The sequence below is a fragment of the Crocodylus siamensis genome, chromosome 2 (assembly GCF_052110815.1).
Source record: "Crocodylus siamensis isolate JL-2025a chromosome 2, ASM5211081v1, whole genome shotgun sequence".
Classification (NCBI taxonomy): domain Eukaryota; kingdom Metazoa; phylum Chordata; order Crocodylia; family Crocodylidae; genus Crocodylus; species Crocodylus siamensis.
Window position 1 is genome coordinate 141,334,278 of NC_143396.1, and position 19,497 is coordinate 141,353,774.

The 19,497-nt window shown below is 42.0% G+C and overlaps 2 protein-coding genes across 12 annotated transcripts in view; one reads left to right on the forward strand and one right to left on the reverse strand.

Moving 5' to 3' along the window:
* COPS4 (COP9 signalosome subunit 4) overlaps window positions 1-10,326 on the forward strand; it is a 20,646-nt gene extending 10,320 nt beyond the window's left edge. Inside the window, exons 5-10 of the mRNA XM_090036974.1 lie at window positions 5,672-5,825; window positions 6,740-6,890; window positions 7,236-7,406; window positions 8,332-8,447; window positions 9,012-9,096; window positions 9,749-10,326. Of these exons, the coding sequence (XP_089893100.1) occupies window positions 5,672-5,825; window positions 6,740-6,890; window positions 7,236-7,406; window positions 8,332-8,447; window positions 9,012-9,096; window positions 9,749-9,882 (811 nt within the window). The 3' untranslated portion in view covers window positions 9,883-10,326. The remainder of the gene's footprint in view (window positions 1-5,671; window positions 5,826-6,739; window positions 6,891-7,235; window positions 7,407-8,331; window positions 8,448-9,011; window positions 9,097-9,748) is intronic.
* The window catches only part of PLAC8 (placenta associated 8), a 32,780-nt gene continuing 22,385 nt past the window's right edge, over window positions 9,103-19,497 (reverse strand). For 10 of the 11 annotated variants that reach the window (XM_090036972.1, XM_090036971.1, XM_090036968.1 and 7 more), the window contains exons 2-5: window positions 15,873-16,020; window positions 14,771-14,895; window positions 13,771-13,879; window positions 10,631-10,766 (exon numbers count right to left, since the gene is read on the reverse strand). In XM_090036972.1, coding sequence (XP_089893098.1) covers window positions 13,775-13,879; window positions 14,771-14,895; window positions 15,873-15,984 — 342 coding nt within the window. In that variant the 5' untranslated portion in view covers window positions 15,985-16,020 and the 3' untranslated portion in view covers window positions 10,631-10,766; window positions 13,771-13,774. Of the gene's footprint in view, window positions 9,526-10,630; window positions 10,767-13,770; window positions 13,880-14,770; window positions 14,896-15,872; window positions 16,021-19,497 lie in introns of those variants that run through there. The other variant, XM_090036964.1, reaches the window with a different exon arrangement.

A 19,497-nucleotide genomic window follows, 5' to 3' on the forward strand; every position in this document is an offset into this window, starting at 1 on the left:
ACCTGCCCCTGGGTCTCCACAGCGAGCAGATGATACCAGCACAGCAGGGCAGAGCAGGACCAGCTGGGGAAGCTTGATACTGCCACTGCAAGCCCTGGGCCACCACGGCAAGGTGCCCCCTTGTTCGCCTCGCAGCAGCAAGGGGCACAACTTCATGCCACTACCTTTGCTGCTGCTAGGCGGATGAGAGGGCATCTTGACATGGTGACACAGCTTGCGATGGCAGTGCCAAGCTCCTCTGCCCCACTCTGTCCTTCCACACTGGGTCTCACCTGCTGGGCTGCAGAGGCCTTTGTGGGGAGGGCAGCAGGGCGGGGAGCCTCTAGAACTCTGCCTGCCTGTAAGGGGAAGCCCATCAGTTCCTACATTTTTCTCCATTAAAGGAGAAAATGCAGGTTTTTACATGGCGAACAGACAACCCAGATCCCTGGACGTTATGTATGACAAGGGGGGAGGGGGTGCAGATGGGGAGGTTCATCATCATCACCTAAGGTGTCACCTATGGTGGGTGGAAGAGTGTAGATGATGAGGTGCCTCATCACATATGTGTGCCATCACTTATGAAACAATACCCATCTTTATCCCGTTAAAAAGAACCTAGAAGATTTCCTCCAGGGTGTTGGGCCGTTTATTCCCTTTAAGATGGAAGCAAGAACAAATAGAAGTTTGTTGAAATCAGTTCAAAACAAACTGCAGGGCTGTGAAATATGAGCTGTGTGACCAGGAGCAGCTAACACACAGAATGGCAGAAAACAGGTCAGCTTGACTGGTAGAGCATCAAGACTATTAAGTACCCCATCTTCTTTTTAACATCTGTAGAACAAAGAGTTTAGAAGAGATTGGTTAGATAACCATGAGCCATGAAGTCAAGTGACTTCCCTCAGTAGTGCCTGACTATGTGCTGCCATTGCCAGGCAGTTGGTTTTAAATTTTGGGTGGAGCAGGATTCAAAGATGGGCATAAGTGCCACATGCACAGCTCCTGGATCCACCCCTGGATGCAAAGGTTACAAGGCCAGAAGGAACCATCTCACGAAGAAGCCTGCTATCAGCCCCAACCCCTGCCCCAGAACATCACTGGGTCATTCCTTTGTCAGTCATCCAACTTATGGGTGACATAAAGCCCATCCCTTAGGAGATCCAAGCTGCACTGCAAAACTTCTAGTGTTCTAATATTATAAAAGTCTAAGCCTGTCTGTCTGCCTGTGATGCTTTATTCGCACTCTATTTGGCTGTCTTGGCAGCCAATCAGAGGGCCCTATATAAACAGGGGCAGGCAGCGGAGTGCTGCCATGACAGTGGACACTGAGGGGCTGTTGGGGAGAGGGGCAATGGCCTCATCCCACTCCCCTGCTCCTTGGAGGCAGAGGGGAATGATGGGGACTGGACCGCTGCCATAATAAATGTAATTGAGTTTGGCCTTGCCCCCCTGGGTCTGCTTCTTGGAGCCAGGGGCCCCCAACAGCTGAGGGGGGGAGGGGAGGTGGCAGAGAACTAAGGGCCCACAGTGGCAGAGAGGGGAGAGGGGGAACAGCCCCAGCCCTGGCCCGAGGTGGGGGTGGGTGGAAGGGACACAGGCCTCTGTCTTCACCCGCTCCCCTCTCCCATCATTCTTGTTGGGCAGTTGGCTAGTAGTTTGTTAAATAGCATACTATGGACCTGCATCAAGTGTAGTACATGATGCATTTATACTGATTTAGTTTACACTGCTGTTGTACACCAATATAAATTATATCAGGGGCCAGAGCAGACAGATGAACAAGTGCTTGGTGGTAGCAGTTTGCATGGCTTTTATTATATCTGTGGCAAAGACCTGCTTCCCTCTAACCACCTGATGCCCCAGTTTCTTGCAGACATGCTGCATGTACAGTTTTAACCCTCGTTATTTTTTTCCTGAGGTAATTCTGTCCTGCATTCAAGCAAGTTATTCTGGAATTAGTATATTGTGTGTCCAGCTCTCATTTACCTTAATGTAAAGGATGACTGCACAGGTGAAAACATGTCTGTGTCCAGCATCCAGTCCACATATCTTTCTGGTTATTCTTCTATATTCCTTTTGAGGATAATGAAGTAATTCCATGGAGCTAAGCTTCTTGGGAACCACTCAGAGCACCACCATCAAAGGGAGAAGTATCAGCTTTGCTGCTCCTGTTAATAGTACATACACCCTGGGTGTCGCTTAATTTGTCCTAGTATTTAAAAAAGAAAATGTTTTCACCCATCTACTCTGGTGTCATTCTGAACCTCCATACTGTGTCATATACTTCTTTGGTTTCTCCTGCCACCACTGTTTTTTGTTCCCCCTCAGTCCAGTATTTTTGATCCTTTGTTTCCAGAGCATGACAACATTAAAATTGAGTGCCAAAAAAATTTCACTTGACTTGCCTGGTGCCGCTTATTATAATAATTGTAAGGCATTCAGCCTGGTTTTTTAATTGTTCTTTAGTGTAGGCAGTCTGTCCTTTTAGCATACCTAAAACTATCTGAATTACAATACACATCATATGAATGTAAGTTTTGGAGGAGGGGAACTGCAATTTGCAAAGGAGCCAGTACCTAGCTGCCACTGAATTTCACTGGGCTTGGAGCATATTAACTGCAGCTGTCTCTTTTTTTCAATCTTGGGACAGATACCGTCAAATATTGGAAAAAGCAGTTCAGCTGTCTGGTGGGGAACAGCTAGAAGCCTTGAAAGCTTTTGTAGAAGCAAGTAAGTATCTGCAGTAAGATTTGCTTTGTTCCCACACTGTTGACTGAAGGCCTGGTTCTTGTTGGCTTGCGTGCTAGATATGTGTGTGTGTGATGTTCCCGGCACATTAAAACTTGCATATTAGGTGGCTTAGAGAAATCAAAGATCGGTCTGTTTAAAGGTTAATAGATGGTAGACTTTAAAATAGTTGTAACCCTGTTTCACAAGCTAATGCTTTTTTTTCCTTAAACCAGTCAGTAGCACTAAATAAAAACTTAAAATAGTTAGTCTTCATTTAAAAATGCCCCAAATCTCATTTTCTTGCGAGCGTTAGAAAAAACTGAAAATGTGCCTTGGAATGAAAGATCAGAGAGATACGAGTCATATCAGAACTGTTGTGAGAGAGGGTGTAAATAGTGCAAAGTTTCTTAAGCATGAAATCTGTTATTAAGGAAATCATAATTTTAGATAATGACTTAAAGCAGGAAAGTACAAAGTGAATATTAAAACTGCTGATTAACCGTGGACGTATTACGTTCAAAGCGCTGACAAATTCTTATTTCCTTATTGTGTCTTTGAACTAGTGGTAAATGAGAATGTCAGTTTAGTGATCTCACGACAGTTGCTGACAGATTTTTGTACTCACCTCCCAAACCTACCTGATAGCACAGCTAAAGAAATCTATCACTTCACCTTGGAAAAGATTCAGCCTAGAGTAATTTCATTTGAAGAACAGGTAAGACATAGTGATGATGTATGGTTTTAACTTAAATACTGTGCTTGAAGTCTCTCGCTAAAAGTAGATGCTCATATTTAGAGTGGTGTTTACTCCAGTACAGGCTAAAACTCTTCATTCAGTGAGAACTTGAGGTGTGCAAAGATGCAGAACTTGCCTCTTAATCGAGCTTGTACTAGAAATGGCTTCTTAAAGCAAGACAATAATCTTGTTATTGTAGAAACCACAGAGTCAGGCTGAGCTCATTGTGTTGCTTTTTTTAACGTTAAGGTGCTGGGCACACCATGGGAAGAGGCTCACATTTTCTTTTTAAAGGCATATATATAGGAATTCAAAATCTACCTAGCTTTCTAGTGAAGAAGTTACTTTGAAATACCAGCTCTTTGATTAGCTGTAGAATTTGGTCCAGTAGATGAGGACAAGAAATAGTGATGCAAATCTTATGAAATCTGATCTTAAACAAGACAAAATTGTTGCCTTGCTTCACATTTACATTTCCCATTTTGTCTGTTTAATCCGCATACATTCTAATGCTTTTATGAACTTGCTGATCGATATATAAAAATTGTTGTGTGTAAATTCAGTCCGCCAAAGCAGAATCTTTACTTTCTTGTTGCTTGTTGGTTTGGACCCTGGGTGTGCAATGTGCAATTGCCCATATGTTTGATCACCCAGTTTAAATCAGAGACCTGTGACCTAAATGTATTTGAATGCTTTTGACAGCATTGAAATCCCAAGCACAGGGTAAAGGTAAATTAATTAGGCCGAGGCTTTTAAAAATGACCAGCAGCTTTTTTGCATGTGTTCATTTTTGAGAGCAGCACTTTGATGCTCCAATCCGTCCAAAGTGTTCTCAAGTTGGGAACTCAAAAATGAATGTGCTCAGAATCATTAAGACGTGGCTTGTAAAACTTACTAATGCTTGGTAAAGCATTTTAAGATCTTCTGCTGGAAGGAGCTATATACGGGCAAGGTTTTCTTGTATATGAAGCAAGATTATCAGACCGTTTTGAAGGCTCTTGGGAGATGAGAAGAAGTAGATGGTGTGAATATTAGTGGAAAATGTATTAGCTTTATAATATGCTGTTTATTTTTAGGTTGCTTCTATAAGGCAACATCTTGCATCCATTTATGAAAAGGAAGAAGACTGGAGAAATGCAGCCCAAGTGTTAGTTGGGATCCCCTTGGAAACTGGACAAAAGTAAGTAGTATGACTAGATATAGTTTTTGTGCTGTGTGTCCTTCTGTCTTCTGATTGCTTCACTGGAGTTGGGAGCGTCTATTTTTTCTGTGTTTATTTCCCTAGATCTTCAGTAGTTTGGACCAGAGGCATAGCAATGTGAGAGGATTGAATTTAAACAGGTCTTTCTACAATGTCAAAATAGAGCGCGTGACCTTTTACATTATTCATATCTGTTTCATAAACAGACTTTGCCAGAACAATCTCCACCAGTAAGATTATTTCTCCTTGACACTCTCCTGCTTTGGCATATTAGTTTTCATGTACTGTGGTGTTAAGTTGCTGAAGTATAGTGATATTAGCATCCTTTTATCAGACTGTTTTGAAATAAAGCCACATTAAAACAACAGCATTTCCCCTCTCATTGCCTGAACCTCTTTTTCTCCATGTACAAAGAAGAAGTTGCTAAAGGCTTTGTCCACATTAGTACCTTTTTGTAATTCCAAGACTAAAATGCTGCTACAAATTTCCTTTTCTACAGGGTGTCTTGACTTCCACAGCAAGTTCTCAATCCATTCAACCAAACTTATGAGGTTGGGTTCATTCTCTTGCTCGTTGTGGGAGACCGTTTTACATTAGCATGGATTGAACCCGCTTCCAAATAGACTGCTACATTTCTAATGTTATTAGGATGAGAAGAGGAAACAAGCTTGGGAGAAGAAGTAAACTGAAGAGCTGCTAAACACAGGAAGAATAAAAGGCATATCTGAGAGAACCAAATGTTTGGAGCAGCTGTACTTAATATGGGGCAGTTGTTCTGAGAATGAAAGTGTTTTGTAAACAAGGCCTTTTAACCCTGATAACCGTAATCCTATTCTTCTGGCTTTTAGCTCAAAAAGTGTAGTGGAACACAATATACTTCATCTTAGTGTAGCCAGTCTCCTGATGATCAATATAAATCAGCAAAGCTGTGGAAATTATTTGAGATATTTTTGAGTGCATGTACCTGGGAAATTAGCAATTGACTTGCATGAATGGATGTAAACATGTATTTTGTTTCTTCACAGACAATACAACGTGGATTATAAATTGGAGACCTACTTGAAAATTGCCAGACTGTACCTGGAGGATGATGACCCTGTTCAGGCAGAGGCTTACATTAATCGAGCTTCTCTGCTTCAGAATGAATCAACCAATGAACAGCTACAAATCCATTATAAGGTGGTGTAACTTATTATAGTGCTTCCTCCCCTCCCGGGTAGAAATTTGTATACTGCATACAAACTTCCAGACACCCTAGATAAAATGTGAAACTGTACTTAAGTGCCTTGGGAGCCAGATTTTTAAAATTATTTAAGGACCTAAACTCCTCCTTTTTTATGTTAATGGTCAATTTTACCTACATATGTCAGACCTGTTCCTAATTCTTACTCATTAGACATGGGCATATGATCAGATGAAAGCAAGTGAACAGCGGGTGGTAACTTACCACCTGGGCAACTTGCATTGAGTGAAGCAGGGGTCAGTTTTCGCTCATGATGGATGTATTGTGGACACAAGAATTATTGCCCTGTGTCAGCTGTTCTGTGGCAAGTCTTTTCATTTAATCACCTGTCTGCAGCCAAAGGGCTTAATTGCTTTTGAAAATGTTATCTGAGCTTGAATATGTAGAGTGGTCACTCTTATATAGTGGTCAGTGCTCTAAAAATTATGGCTGGTGATGTGCGGGTATGTGTACATGTGTACACATAATATTTAACTAATGTGTATCTCAGGTTAAATTTGTAGTGCATTTTTTAATCCTATTATATGAAAACTGCTGTGTAAATTATCTACAATTGTAACTGATGCATTTTATACCTGTTGCAAGATTCAGCCTTTTCTATACAGTTTTTCAAGTCTGTTGCTTTACTTTAACGGGACCGTGACATTCTGGTAATCTGTCCTTTAAAGTCTCCAAAGGAAAAAGGAGATTTTAATTCTTGCACAGTTTGCTTGAGACTGTAGTAGTACTTCACAGCTCACCTAAGTGATTTTTATGTCACTTTGTTGTACAGCAGCTAATGTATGTTTTCATTTTGCAGTTATTTCCCACTCACCTCTTTTTTCCTTACTGACATATCTTCTTTCTCTAGGTTTGCTACGCTCGTGTTCTTGATTACAGAAGGAAGTTTATTGAAGCCGCCCAACGGTACAATGAGCTCTCTTATAAAAGCATAGTCCATGAAAATGAAAGACTAGAGGCACTGAAGCATGCCTTGCACTGTACTATCCTAGCATCTGCAGGTAAAATGAATGATGCAGATTTGTGTATGGTTTTTGGCTTTTTATATTCCATACGCCAAGGGCTTGCTAATCGTTTTTAATCTCAGCATTGTTTTGCATAGGTTAGCTGGTAATGTAAGGGCACAAAACAGGTGAGGGTTTATTTAGGGCTGTGAAGTATGAGTTCTGTGTGTGTTTTTTCTCTGTCTTTGTTCAGGTCATCTTGCCTAGATGTGCAGAAGAACAAGTAGGTGGGAAGCTTAAGCAACTGATCACACTTCTTTGAAAAGGGGCGCGGAAGCTATGCATGTAAATACAGAATTTCTCATTCAAGCCCGCCACTGTGATTCTTGTTGCTTTTCTTAGGACAGCAGCGCTCTCGCATGTTAGCCACACTCTTCAAGGATGAGAGATGCCAGCAGCTTGCAGCCTATGGGATCCTGGAGAAGATGTATCTGGACAGGATTATCCGAGGCAATCAGCTGCAGGAGTTTGCTGCTATGCTTATGCCACACCAGAAAGCCACCACAGCTGATGGTACATATTTCTTTAAAGCCTAACATGATACAGTGGGTGCATCTACACAAGATGCTTTACTGTGGAGCTCACTAATTAGCTCCAAGGTTAGGCATCACTGTATTAGGCCACAGTAAACTAAATAACTGCTACAGTGCAGGGGCTGCCTGCTGGTTGGCTTTGCGCTGTTGTACACTCGTGCCTCAGCAGCCCCTCTATAGCACATTTAGCTGGGGGAGAGCAGCTCTGGTCTGGCAGGCTGACTCTCAATGTGCTGCGTTCTCAGGTTCACGTGTAAAATGCTGCACCGGGGTGCAAACTGTGCCAAAGTTTACTGCGTTGCATTGATATCACTTGTAGCTGTGCCCAGCATGTCTAAATTCAAGCAACTTACCCATTATAGACTTGTCAACCGTGTACTCTAATGCAGTAGGATAGGGCTGTCTAGTTTTTAAGAGGCCAGGGCCATGGCCCAGAGGCCACGCATGGGTGAACCAGGCCCACCATTGCTGCTGCCATGTGCACCTGCACTGCACCTCACCCCTGCTGCATTGTGCAAGCACCTCCTCCTCACTGCTGCACCTCACTGCAAACCTCCCCTCCCCTCCCTGAACAGTCAGTGGAAACTGGGAAGGAGTGGGGAGCCCAGGGACTGGCTGCTGGTACAGAAGCCTGGGGACTGCAGCTTAACCTGTTACAGGCCACCAGTTAGACACCCCAACTATACAAGTAGATTGTTTGATGCTTGAAAAGTGTTTTGTTGCAGTTTTCAGAATTCCATATTCTTTAAGTCTTTTCATTAATTTTGTCTTCTGGTAAGTAATGCTGTTGAAAGACAGCTTGATATGGGTAGCAGCTTGGTGTGCACACAGACATTTAGCAGAGGGTATCTTCAGTGCAAGACCTTGTTTGCAGCCCTAATAGTGAACTGTCATTTCACTCTAAGGTTCCAGTATCCTAGACAGAGCTGTCATTGAGCACAACCTGTTATCTGCAAGCAAACTGTACAATAATATTACCTTTGAAGAACTTGGAGCATTATTAGAGATCCCTGCAGCCAAGGTACCTTACTTGACTCCTGTATGATGCTTTTTGGATGTGAGAAGTAAGTTCCATTGGCAGGCTAGTAACAGGTACATATGCCTATCACTTCCACCTGTTCATACTGGTTCTCCTTATGTTTCGTTGTGGTATGAAATGGAAGTTCTTGTTCAAAGGTCCGTACTGAGACAGGAGTTACGGTAAACAAGTTACTAGTCTCATCCAGCCCAGTCACTGCTACTGTGCACTGCCTTTAGGAGATGGGGTCTTTCATTCGCAAAGCTAATGTGACTCAAAATGCTGGGGAAGCTAAACTTGTAGCGCATGTTGTGAGAAGGAAGAGCAGGTCTTCACCTGATCTTACTCAGCAACAGCCACAAGAAATGGATAAGCAGTGGTGCTGACTGCTTCCAAAGGAAAAGCCCATCTAATTTTCCTTGGACCATTCCCAAGGTGGCAGGGATGTAGGGCACTGAAGGAATGAATGGTGGGAATTTGTAAGGGCCAGGAATCCTTTAAACAGCTTCATAAATAGTTTAGAAACAAAAGGGAGATATGTCTCACCATCTCTTCTCTGTTTTTCAGGCAGAAAAGATAGCTTCCCAGATGATAACTGAAGGTCGCATGAATGGATTTATTGATCAAATAGATGGAATCGTTCATTTTGAAAGTAAGATCGTCCCTCACATTTTTCTAATGCAGGTCAAAATTAATCGGCTGAGTTGTATTTTACAAGATGAACATTTGTACTTCAAAATGAGGGTCTCCTGCATCAGGGGTTTGCCAGCCTGCGGCACAAGTGCCACTAGCAGCCTCTTTGTGGGGCACAGGGCAGATCAAGGTAATTATAGGCAACACAGCAGCCGATTGGGCAGGGGAAGCCGGTTGGAGTGGCACTCAGGAGGGCCTGGGGCTTAATTTGTGGTATGCCTGCCAAAAGAAGGTTTGCTCCCACTGTTTTAGACACAGTGAAAAACACTTTTCTCAGAAGCAGATGTGATGTCTTCTCTTGTGTAGCCAGCAGAGGGCAGAGTCTGTATTGCAAATAGTAGCCCCAGAGTCAGCTATTTACAGCATCTTGCTTCTTGAAGGAGCTGACCTGTTTCACATGCAAATGGGATTGTATAAGATTACAAGAAATATTTCATCCTGTCAGTCGTCTTATACATACATGCTCAATGGGAAATTCTGTATTCACTTCTTCATGGTGCAGTATTGAACTTACCATATGTAGAAGGGCTTCTGTTTTGAAATAATAATTGTGCTACAGATATTGACTGACAGGACTCAGTCTGCTTCTACACATTTTTCATTTCTTACAGGTCGTGAAGCTTTGCCAACATGGGACAAACAGATTCAGTCACTATGCTTCCAAGTAAACAACCTTCTGGAAAAGATAAGTCAGACGGCCCCAGAATGGACCGCACAGGCTATGGAAGCTCAGATGGCTCAGTAAACACATGCTCAGGATGTTCTGACTGCACTGTCCTTCCTGTGCAGTGGGAATTTACACAGACTACAAAGCAACCACATAATCCATCCCTTGCTTTTAAACTTCTTCTGCTAGAACCTTGACTTTTGAGCTGTGATGGAGTATAGTGTTTTGTTTAAAACTCCTGAAGTTTTATGAGCATACCAATATGGTATCACTGCATCTCATTGTGCTTTCCTGTGTAACAGCTGTGGCTTGGGAGGACTGGAAGGAGTAACCCCTGCAACAAAATAGGGTTTTGGTTTTGTAATAGTACTTTAACTGAGTTGTGGTCGTGTAACTTTTTATGGATTGTTGTCTTGTGAAACCTTAAGCACCATGCTTTTCTAATTACATTTACTCCAATAAAAGGGGGAATAAGGCAGTTAGACTCAGCAACTCTAGAGCTGCCTTGTTCTATAAATAGTCTCAGTAATTTATTCCTTTCTGGTTTTTGAGTTTCAGTATACAGATGTTGCAGTATAATGCTAGTCTTCTTTTTGCAAAGCCAACACGGAAATACTTTGTCTTACAGTTCTGGGAACAGGAAAATTAACTGTTGGTCTCTTGTGTAGGATAACAACTAATCACTGAACAGATAAGAGATGTAGATTAAGCTAGTGAATCCTGTCAGCAAGCTAATGGAAAAAAGGGAATACTTTTCCCAAGCACATTAGGACAATGAAACTGGTTAATACTGCAGAAGTGGTTATAAAAAGAACACATGTACAAGTGAGGTAAAAAACCTTTTATATTTTTCCTTGGTAATTCATAGCAAATAAGCCAAAAGTGCTGCCTTGCGTGTCTTGTAGATCTTGGTATTCTTGCATATAGACACTGAATGAATATGTAGAAACAAACAGAAAACCCTGGAGTGACAAGGGGGACAAAAAGATAGTTACACGCAAGGCTAAGATGATTAACAATATACACTGCCATGAATTGTACTTAAAAGTAAAAGTTTTGAAAGCCTTGCATTGCTTGAATGTTTAACAAATCTCATCACAAGGTAGAACAATATTTTGGTTTGAAAAATTTGTCTTAAACAAGGCTACAAAAGTATGAGGACAGGATCTGATGCCTTCAGTCTTAATGGAAAAATGAAGCAAACTGGAGTAAAGTCTTCTCCTTGGTTTACACTGAAATTTTCTGGTTGAGGTTACATTAACCATTGGGCCCTGTATTCATGTTATTTGGTTCAGGAACCCTAAATGGTTTTCCACACAAGGTGTTGGGGGAGGAAGAACTTTCCTGTTGATCTTAGCTTGTGTTGACTGCTGATTAGTGTAGTGGCAGATTAATTTTCTGTTTGCCCAGGGCCCCAATAAAGCTTAGAGGCCCCCCCACACCCTGTTATAAACATTAATGTATCAAAAACATTAATAAATAGACCTATCAAATATGCTGTTCTGCCTGTCCTCAAGGAGATCAAAATCAGGACCCTTCAGAGGGAAGAATATTGCAAGCACCGCCCTTCCCCCCCCAAAATAAAAACATCATTCTCCAAATTCTTTAGCTCAGGCTTTAAGGAACCCTGCAAACTCTGCTTTAGGCTTGGACCATCATTGCAGACAGTGTCTCCCTTGGTGCTTCCTTCACAGCTTTCTCCTCAGCTCCCTGCTATCAAAGTTCCATTGGAAGCTAGAGCTATATTACCTTTCCAGAAGAGCTCCCATAGGCTACTGGGAGGTGATGGAGTCCATCCTCCTAGCTCTATCTTCCATCATAAAAAGCAGGGGAGTCAGCTTCCTGGGTGCCATTAACTGTAGGAGGTACAGGATCTGTGCACAGTGGGAACTATCACTGTGTTCCTTAGTTGTGGAGTCTAAGGAGGGATGTCTCCAGTTTATGGGGGGTGGGAGCATGTCTTGAGTCTATATAAGAGTGTCTTGTGTCTAAGGGGAGGTGCCCGGAGTTTAAGGAGAAGTGCCTCCCATATAAGGAGGGGTGCCCTGAACCTAGAGGGGTGCCAAAAGTCTGTGGGGCAAGACATCGTGAGTGCAAAGGTTTGAGAGCCCCAGTTTCAGCTCTGAGGTAAAGGGCTGGATTAAAACATCCTCCCTCAGCCTTCCTATGCTCTCATCCTGATCCCTTGGAGCACAGGGTCCCACTCCATCTTTGCTGCTTGGGTTCCACACGCATTCCACTGAGGTTATCTTGTAAGGCGGGGGGGGAAGAGAGGGGCAACTGGTCCTGCTGCAGTCTCCTTGCAGAGCTCAAGCAACTCCCAGAAGGGGGCTCTTTCTTTCCCCGTCCCCCAAGGGGTGAGGGACCAGCTGTGCACCTAGTGCTGCAGATGCCCCCACTGCCCTGGGTGTGGCGTAGCCAGAAGCTGTGGCTGCCTGAAGAGGTGGGAAGGCTGGTGCTGGAGGATTCCCAGCCACCCACCCCCTACCATCCACCCATCACCCCCTACCCCCAGCCTAGGGATCTGCTTTGCCCATCCCCAGGGGGAGCAGGACATGCGCCCTGCCCCCAGCAGCCAGGCCTCAGACCCAGTGCCAGCCCTGCTGGTGCCAGTGGTGGCACCCACTGCCATGTCCCTTGCTGGGCAATGCTGCTGCTGCTGCCCTGGTCAGCTACCTGCACAGCACCCTGCTGGACTGTCCACCATGTTAGAGATTTTTCCCAAGTGGCCCCTGATTGGCAGGTGTCCTTGGGCCCAGGCCCTGCAGGCCTATGTGTTAATCCACCCCTGGTTAGCCCCTGTCCAAGGAAGCAAAACATGTGGGTTTGAAATCAGAAGAGGAGAATTTCAGTCTCCCACTTCCTCAGGCAGCTCCTGTAACTACTCATCTGTTAGGGTGATTGCAACTGTATTTTGTATGAAAGGTTGTTCAGTTGAGGGTGTTAGGCATTCCCCAAGTAGGGATACTAGATGAAGCCCCTTAAGGGCTTTAGCCACAGGGGCTAGATTTTGGATCCTGAGCAGGCTTTTGAATAAGCTGGGGACTGAACTCAACTCAGTCTAGACCAGTTAAATTCTGACTATGTCGAAAAGTGGTACACGATGGTTGTTGAGAACTTGAAAGTCAAACAAGAAGGTGCCTGCACAGCTAAGGCAGCAGCTACATAAGGGTTTTTAGGCACACAAGGGTTTTTAGGAACACAAATTCAAACTTAAGTACCTAAAGTCCATTTAAGTCCTATATTAGTTCAGACCCTCTTTTTTTAAATTAAAAAAAAGTAAGTATATAAATATAAATAAATAAAAAGCACGTTTCAGAGGGTACAGTAAAACAGTGGGGTAAGAGAGTGGCTGCTTCCAATACTACACCGCTACAGCAGATGTAGGTATCTGCTACTTAGAATACAGGAACTTCATAATCCACCTGCAGGAACTGAGTCACATGGGGCCTCTATAAAACACAGCCATAGATTTCTCCCCAGTCTGTTGGCTTTTTTGCTGGTTCATTCCTTTGTGGAATAAGCCAGGTCAGATGTTCATGCCTTTCCCACTGTAGGTATTACATAGTCTGGAATACCTTTGGTTAGCCAACAAGGCTCTTTGCCAGTGGTAATTATCCTAGCTGTTGTTGTTTGGTCTTGTGTTTCCTGACTGCCAATTGTAGTGATGACCATGCTTTATTTTAGATTGGTTTGAATCACTACAGTAAGTCTCATCTCATATTACAGTGGGCCCCGTAGCACAGAGCTCACATTAAAATAAGCTGATGGTACATTTTCTAAGACTTCAGTATCACCCAAAGGATGGATAGATGAGGGTATCTTTATGCTACTATCATCTGCATATTACTGATTCTACACCAGAATTTTCCATTACATCCCATTTGTAAAACTGATTTTATAAAACGCTGCTCCTGAGGAACGTTTTTAATCAAACACATATACCTAGAAAACCTTTAAACAAACCTTGTTAGAAGATTCCTTGTTCCTTCCTTTTGTTAATGTCTCTCTTTAGCTGACAAGCAGAACACACAGGGCACCACAAAACAGTGCAGCAATCAGAAAGGATGGATCCCTGTTAAAACAACAACTGTTACCATCATCATAGACTCCAGATTTCACAGGATTAACTTCTGACCTGTTAAAATAAATAAAATATTTGTATTGGTCTTGTATATTTCTTAGACAGTTCTGTTATTTGATGGTCTGGCATGCCAGGGGTTGACTCTAGAAATATAAGGATATGACTTGGAAAAAAAGCATATAGCTTACACTCTTGATAGAAAATCTGTTGGAGAAAAAGAGTCTGAAAATGGGGTTGATTAATCAAGAGGGGATTGGATAAGTGATGAAGACAGAGCATAAAAATATATACTTTGGGTTAAATACAGACTGTGTAGCTATGGTTATAATATATTTAACACCTGAAGAGCTGCATTAGAAATTGTCAGACATACATTTAATTTAGAGTGATAAAGAAATACCAGTCTTCTTTGAAGAGGCATTAGTTATTTCTGAAGCAAACAGTAAAACTGTACTATAAAGTGGCATATATTAATAACAAATACATTGTACTTCCGTATTCCATGAAACAGTCATATAAGATGCATAATCATTGTTTTACATATACTTCATGTTCTTTCCCTAAGTGCAAATCACATAATGGGTTAGCAATACCCAAGTTTGCCTCTATGCCAGAGGTCAGCAGTATATTGCTTATGTTGAGCTGGAGCTATGTTGTTCTGGCCCACAGTTTGGAAAGGTTGTAGGCTGCTGTTCTGTGCTAATTACCAAACTACATTGCCTCTCATGTTCTAAGGGAAGCCACTTAGCAGTTGGGGAGGCATAACTGAATTATACCTGGCCTACAAAAAAATAGAAAGCCATTGTGTTAAATTGGTGATTTGCTGCTTTAGGTGGTGGTTCTTTGAACAGGGGTAAAACAAATGATTAAACAGTAACTAACTGGGATACTGTATTTTGTCCGGTAGAGTGTCCTCATAGCTACACTTGACCCACAGAGGCAGCATTCATTCATGTCACTTGCAATTTGACATGGGAGACATGGACAACAGAATATTCCACACAGACCTGAGGAGAGACAAGACAAAACAACAAATGAGGGTCACTAGATTTTTCCCCTGAATTCATGCTGATGCTTAGCTCTCAGTGCACAAGCAATGTGAAGGTATCTAGAAAATGGAAGGAAAACAGTTGGGATGTGCCATAAACTAGAACTAGCACAAGGGGGGAGAGGGCTCCACACAACTTGAAAGTGTTGGCTGTAACCTTAGATGTAGTTCTTATAATCCTACTTTGTAAGGGGATATCCACTCCCCAGAAAAGGTGTGTGTTAACTGCAGGAACTGAGCCCATGATTTATTTTGTGTCAAATCCTATTAAAAAACAAGGCTCCATTTTCTTTCAAAGATTTCAGTTAATGAAGTGAACCATGGGCAGAAGGCATAATGTTGACCTTGGCTAGCTACCTAATAGTAATAGTTTACCTGCTTTATTGATGGAATTAAAATATGCCTGAAAGCAGTGGGAATACAAGGGAGTGTGTGCGCATGCACGCGTGCACATGCAAATCATCATTGAGTAGCAATGTCACAGCAGATATACGAAACAACACTATAAATGACTCCTTTAAATAAATAAGGCCCCTGCTACACATTAACTGGTTAATTGCACAATAAATTTAGACTGGCCAGATGTGCAAAATAAGATTGGCTGCAAATGCAAAGTATTTATCATAGAACTAACTGGTTAATTGTGTAGTACATGTAGACCAGCTACATGTGCAAAGCAATTATCACACCATAAAAATGACTATGCAGATATACAAAGAGCCAACCAGCTATAAAGTTGGTGCTTGAAGATATGTAGCAAGTCTAGAGCTGGTGTCTATCCATCTTTAATTTGAATGTGTAGCAGTGTCCTAAACAATAGACTAATGGGTCTCCCCATGTGAAGTCATTCCCAGTAAAAGACTGGAGATGACACAAATCCAAGAATCAAGACACTGCAACCCAAAACAAGGTTGAAATAGTAGTACATCCACTTACACACTCCAAAGTCACTGCAGCACTCCAGTAGCCCTGTCTGCCAGTAATTTCTTGACAAACTAGTAACAGCAACAATTTGGGGCTGAACTGTGATAGCATGTGGGTTGGCCATTTTTAATATTAGTGGATCAGGTCAGAAGTTTATATCCTGGAAAGGAAAAAAAAAGGGAGAAGTTTTAAAGGCATATTATCAACTACACTGTATACAGTCATGGCATCTAATGTCATCATGCTGATAAAACTAAGGAAGTGATGTGTGTCTGTAAAACAGTACTGTTTCTCAATCTTCTCAAAACAGTGCTCAAAAATCTAGATAATTTTCATGGATTCAGTGAGCCAAGTTGTAGTCAAGGCATTAGACCCAGGATGAATGAAGCCAACATTTTTAATCCAAAAACACACTTTCCCATAGCATCACAGGAGTTATTTCTCAAAGAAAAGCTTGCCATAGGCTGAATGGCCAACAGCTCTCCTAGGAACACTGGTTCCATAGCTATTTCCGGATGGGTTATGTCCTGCTCAGTATTGCAATACAGCATACCATAGACATTACTGTAGAAACATAATTTTCTCTCACTACAATTCTCAAAGGGCTTGTCTCCCTGGGAAGGTTTTCCTACTCTCAGCCAAATTCTGAGACTTTACTCAGGCTAACACGTTGAACCTCAGTGGTTATTTGAGTCAGGACTACATCTAGCATCAATAAGGGAATTCATATACAGGCAGTCCTCAACTTAGGGCGATTCGCACTTGTGGCACTCTGCCATTTACGCTTATGTTATTACTTAAGGCGCTGGATCCTCACACTTATGGCACTACAGGGAAACTTACAATGAGAAAGAGAGGGCATCAAAACAAACATCCCTGGATCAGTTTCTCAAAAAGCCGTCAAGTGGCCCTAAGTCTCCCCAAAGAAGCCCTTCTGAATTCCATGAACCTGATGGTGTTCCTTCACCTTCTGATAAAATGGTATGTGATTAGTTACTGTATTGCCCTGTTTAATCAATTTATTTACAGTACACTTTAGAAAGTTTTGTACTGTACAGTGTATATCACTTATAGTTGATTTAAATATGGTATTTATGGTCATTTCTATAAAAAGTTGGGCATCAGGCTGTTGGTCAGGAACATAACCCCCTATTATATCATTATTTATATGGGAAAACCAGACTTGACTTGCATCATTTTGACTTACAGCACCTTTTCCAGGAACATAACCCGCTGTAAGTGTGAGGACTGCCTGTGCTGTAGTTTCACATAAATGTATGTTAACATACTGTAAGTTGCAGGAATACAATCCACAGAAAATACACAAATTCTGAAAATGTTCCAACTATTATTACTACTACTAATACCAAGGATCATCATTAATGAAAGATACTAAACAAAGAACATTTTCTCTCTTGCCTTAATTTCATTTTTACTGTGCACATTCAACTTTATTTAATTTTTCTCTTCCCTTTTTATAGTTATCTGGTTATTTTTCCTCAATTTCCCCACTCTGTCTTTTAACACATAGAGAACACATTTTTTTAAGTAACAGGAAAAAAAAGATTAATTGTAAAATTACAAGAATCAGCAGGGAGTTCAGAAAGAGGTGCTGGACTGAAGCCCCTCCCCCTCCTTTCCTCTTTCTCTCCCCTCCCCTCTGATTTAAAGCTGATGTCTCTGACTCCATTTGGTATTTTACACAGCAACGGACAAGCACATAAAGTATGGCAGGAATCTGGGTAATAGGTAATCAGGTCTGCTCCTCAACAATCACAGGCAACTGTGCCATATGACCTCCTACATAAAGTGATCAGGCTCCCTACTAAAAGTAATGGCAAGTTCACTCCTTTGATTGTTAGAATCCCCCTCCTAATTTCCAGCCTAAATGTACCCATGGCTGGTTTATACCCACTTGTTCTTGTGCTGATACTGTCTTCTAGTTTAAATAGCTCTTTTGACCTCCCCAATATATTTTTAAAAAGCAAGCATATCCTCTCCCAGCCTTTCTTTTGCTTGATAAATAACACTCTTTTATTCTCACCTCATGGGATAGGCTCTCCACTTTCCTTATCATCCTAGTAGCCATTCTCTACACCTGCTCCAGTTTTAATTCACCTTCCTTGAACGTAGGTGACCAGAACTGCACATGGAACTGCACATGGCAGACTGGATCACTTTTCCCCACTCAGACAAGATGGTCCTCCAGTGCAGGTTGTCTCTTATGTATCTCATCCTTTTCCTCCTTAGGCTCTGCACCCTTGTCATTTCTATTGCATTGTCCTCTCTTCTGGTTGGATAAGCTGCTCTTCCTTTCTTTATTGCTATCCCATCTTTTCTGCTTGCTGCCCCCTTTTTCTTCAGCACCACCCTCAACTCTTCCACTAACCAGTGTCCTCCTCTGCCCTGTTCTCTTGGTCATGTGCTTCTGTGGGTCATACTCACAATCTAAGGTGGCCAGCTATGTTCTCACTGTTTATCAGACACCTGTAAATCTCAAGTTGCCCATGCAGCTTCTTCTCTTCTCACATTCCCATCCAAATTATTTTCCTCGCATTTTCCCTTTGATTGGCTCCCTCAAACGTTGTATTGAGTATAGAAAAGCTCTCAGCAGGTATCTCTCTCAAGGATGATATATATCCTGGAGCTGCTGCATCCAGTTCACTGTTTCTCCACTGTTCAAGTCACCTCCACTGCTGCCTCCGTAGCTATACTTGCCTTCTTTTCCTTGCCTCTACTTGTTAAAAAAAGCCCATGCTTGTAGCTCCCATGCAAAAACTCCTCTGTTTACTGTACTTTTGTCATGGGACTCTCCCACTTGCTGGCTGCTGGGCTTTTTTAACCTTTTGCCTTGGTCACCCTCGAGTCCTTATTTAGGTTCAGTAGGTAGGTGTGTCAGGCAATGACCAAAGCAAGAGGCCTGCGTCGTGCTTAGCTAAAAGGCTTGTGTCTGATTCAAAACCTGCAGCCTCCCCACTCTTTGCAAAGCACTGCAAACAAAAACTAAACCACAGACCCAGCAACAGCCTTTGGAAAACAAAGCTTCAAGTTAAAAAATGATTTTAGTAATATTAATTTCTGAAGATCAGAAACTGTATGTAGTGTTTTCACTCAAAGTACCCAGGCCAAATTCTGCCTTATGTTACACCTCTTCACTGATGCTAAAATGATTGAACAGCTGTAAGAGAAGGCTGATAAATATATATCAGTTCTTGTTTCTTCTTAGAGTTACAAACATCTGGAAAAGTTAATGTAATTCTGTTCAAATATTAGACTGCTCTTCTCCACAAGACTGTATAAGCCAATTCAAAAACAACCCTGACTTCAAAACACTGGTTAAAAAATTCTCCTCTAATCTACAGAACATATTTTGACTGAGCATGCATACTTAAACCATTCATCACTGCAGTACCTGAGGCCAGCTGCAGACATTACACCTTTTCCCATTTATGTGGTTCAGAAACTGGTCTATACCCATAACAGAACAGAAGTTTGGAGCATATAGATTGGTTTATTTTAATCTGATATGATTTTTCATATTTCCAGTTGGAGCCATGTTCTAAGCATCCCAAAAACATGATTTTAACTTGACATGACTTGAAAGAGTATACCTTGCTTAGATAACATGATTCCCATC